Raw genomic sequence first — 3,658 nt, 5'->3', positions numbered from 1 at the left:
ATGCAATGACACTGAATTAAACGAATTGTTGTGTGAGATGTATGGCAGATGTGACTACGTTGCAATATGTGATAATATCACCTTTTCATTCTATTTGAAAGGACAGTCCCGGTTGATTATATATGAATCGTATGTCGACTTTGGCAATGTCACATTAACTGGATCGAGTATTGCAACCTTCAATGAAGCACATATTAGAAACAAAGCAGATGAAATACACATCGCTTTGACAGATCAAAGCAAAATGGAAATTCTTGGCGATGTTTTGTTGGATGTCTCTGATCTGCAGTTTAACTCCTCGAGTGTTTTGTATTTGAAGAAAACGGCATTTTTAATGATCGAACATGGCATCAAATTTTCAGAGAAGAGTTCAGCGCTACTGAGCGACGACACAGTGATAGAGTGTGTAGAGAGTGAGGGGTGTGGTGAAATATCCTTTGTTGGTACTTCACAATTTGACTGCGACAACTGTTCTGTGTATCATAAAGGTTTAATGCGATTTTCGGACTCCAGTACGATGACAATCAAACAGAATTCATCCATTGTAATTGACGGAAAGTTCATCAGTGATAACAAAGTGAATATTCGAGTTGAATCAGAGAGTGATATCACTGTTGATGGTAAAGCCACTTATATGGAGAGTTGTAAGACTGTCCATAGTGACCAATGTGTTGTTCTTAAGATGAGTGGGACTCGTATAGTAGTTATCAACAAAAATATCACGAAGACCTCATTATTCCAAGTTAATAATGGTATAGTGGATATCGATGACGCAATAAGTTTCTCTTTATATAATGATTGTTTTGATATGATCTATTTAGGCAAGAATGGTGTCATTAAAAACAATTCTAAGACGTCTGATGAGCCGAATTTTTCATATGAGTTTAATAGACACATCCTTCGGTATTGCGCACAACAAACGAGTATGACTTCTGATGTCTATTGCCATTTACTTGGGACAAAGAATGGGAGTATGAAAGGCGCGTTTTACAACTACGCTGATTGCCCGTGCCAGACTACTGATGATGCGTTGTGTCTTGTCATATCAAATGAAAAGTCGATTGAAATGGAAGAAGATGAGTACCATCTTTCATTTGTATTCAATCGCGTTGACGTTACATTAGACAATTTGGGGATATCAAGAACAGTCACTGGAATGATTGACGATCTGATATTTTCTCTTGGTCTTACCGTACAAAAAGGCGACGCAGACACCATGTCTGTGATCACTAAGACTGGGAAAATATTCTTGTCAAATAGCATTGAAGGTCCATTCAGACCATTTCAAAATAGAACAATAGACGTTAAGAACCAAATAACAGTACAAGGCAATGAAACAGAGTTTTCAGTGGTATTTGGTAATGGCGACAATTACGTGTTATACTTTAAAAACATCAACGACTTGTTTCGTATAACATTTGAAGAGTTGGACAAACACATCTTGTTAATAGGAGAGAATGGGATAGTAGTACAAGGGGTGTATTACCTATGTAGTTATGGAACAATCGTTGACAACAATTTCACGTGTTTGACTGGCAAGACGGTGAGTTGTGGGGATGGGTATTACCCCGATAGCGACAACAACTTCTGCAACCGTTGCAAGGACTTAAACTGTCTTCATTGTCAGTCTGACACCTGTGAAGAGTGTACCATTGGATATCGTCTTACAGATGGTATATGTGTTCGAGTGCATTTAGATGAGTGTTTGTATTATGTCTATGGACATTGTATGTATTGTGTGACTGGTGGAATTGTCAACGGAACATGTCAAGACACTTCACCGTTGAATGGGTGTGTAAGTTGGTATGAAGACAAGTGTTATGAGTGTAACAGTGAGAATGGATATGTCTTAGAAGATACCCAATGCGTTTTGAAGAACAACACAATTCTGCTGTCGAAGTATGATGTACTGGGGTGTTCTAATGGGTATTACAACAACGACTCTGAGTGTGAGTTGTGCTCGTCGACTTTTGACAACTGCGACTTGTGCACGCCTAATGAGTGCATTCAGTGCAAACAAGGGTACATCCTTTCCAATGGACAATGCGAGACAATGCACTGTCTCCAATTTGAAAATTCGGAAACAAATGATTGTGTTGAGTGTGAAAACACCTACGCACTTACTGTGATCAAGAAATGCACTCCAAAGTTCATTGGATGCAAAATGTACTTGACTGGAGTGTGTGTGGAATGTGAAAAGGATTACTACCTCAAGAATCGTATCTGTGTTTCGCCCAATTTGACCACCTCTTGCTCCACACCATCACCGTATGGGTGTTTGTCGTGTTCTGTTGGGTATTATTTGGACGATGGTAAATGCCAAGTGTGTAACAAGAAGTGCTTAGATTGTGTTGAATTACCCAATGAATGTGTTTCTTGTTCGACAGACACTTTTTTGAAGAACCACGACTGTGTTTCAAACATCGAGTTGGATACAAAGTGTGAGACGTACTTACCCAATGGGATGTGTATGAAGTGTCGGAATGGATATTACATGTTTGACTCGACATGTTACATGTGTGATACATCTTGTGCCACATGTGTTGGGGAAGCGAATCAGTGTGTGTTATGTAACGGTACAAACTATATGCGAGATGGTAAGTGTCTTCCACAAAGTAGTATAGTTGGGTGTAATGTAACTATATCCCCTATAGAAGGGTGTACCCAATGTCAAGATGGCTATTTCAAGAACAACAAAGAGTGTCAGTTATGCACCCTAAACTGTACAACATGTGACAATCCAACGACGTGTTCTTCGTGTAAATCTGAATGGATTTTGCAAACAAATGGGCTTTGTAAAAGTGTTGAGTACATAGAAGAGTGTCTTGTTGTGAAAGACTCCAGATGTGTGAGATGTACGTTTTGGCATGCGCCACGAGAAGATGGGAGTGGGTGTCAAAAGAAGATGAATGGGTGGGCAATAGGGGTGTTTGTTGTTATCAGTTGCTTAGTCTTTTCCATCATGGGGTCCTTGTTCACAACACTGATTTACTGCTGGTTTAAAGCAAAGAAGATCAATATAGTGCACCAGAACTTACCATTCAAATACAAAAAGTCCGATGTCCACTTCATGCCACTTGACGAAGTAATAGGGGTGTCCTGTGAAAACATTACATTTGGTATCGACAAAATACCAGTAGACTCCCCCACAACCACATACTTCTATCTATGCAACAACTCCAAGAAAAAGAAGAAAATTCAAATAATGACAAATGAGGGGATTGATCGGTACGATATTGAAATATCGCCAGACTTCTTTTTGTTAAGTCGAGGCGAGGGTATTAAAATCGACTTCAGTATCACCCCACGGTGTACTTGTTCCATTTCAGAACCAATCAAAATTATTTCGAGTAACACGGATGGCTGTGAGGAAATTGTTTCCACGCTCAAAGTTGTTGCAGAGACAATGATTTCCACCTTTTTGAATTATGAAGAGCTCACAGAAGAAGAGATGGTTGGGAGAGGCAGTTTTGGTATAGTTTCTCGTGGTAAATTCCAAGGGAGGACTGTAGCGATCAAAAAGATGTTATTTGATTGTGGCGATGAGTTAACCACCAAAGAGTTTAGAGCTGAGATTCAGATGTTAAATAAGTTCCGATGTCAATACATAGTCTATTTCTATGGTGCTGTGTTAATCAAATCAAGGATGTGTCTAGTC

At 39.3% G+C, this 3,658-nt stretch overlaps 1 protein-coding gene across 1 annotated transcript; it reads left to right on the top strand.

The window, feature by feature from the left end:
* Position 1: 1 nt before the first annotated feature.
* EIN_221590 (tyrosine kinase, putative) lies at positions 2-3,658 on the top strand (the record flags this gene model as incomplete). The annotated part of the gene is made up of 1 exon (XM_004254769.1): positions 2-3,658. A coding segment is annotated over one exon (3,657 nt), but the record flags the coding sequence as incomplete, so codon positions are not given.

Source organism: Entamoeba invadens, assembly GCF_000330505.1.
Source record: "Entamoeba invadens IP1 unplaced genomic scaffold scaff_1105074725849, whole genome shotgun sequence".
NCBI lineage: Eukaryota > Evosea > Mastigamoebida > Endamoebidae > Entamoeba > Entamoeba invadens.
This window is presented reverse-complemented; position numbering and strand designations above follow the sequence as displayed.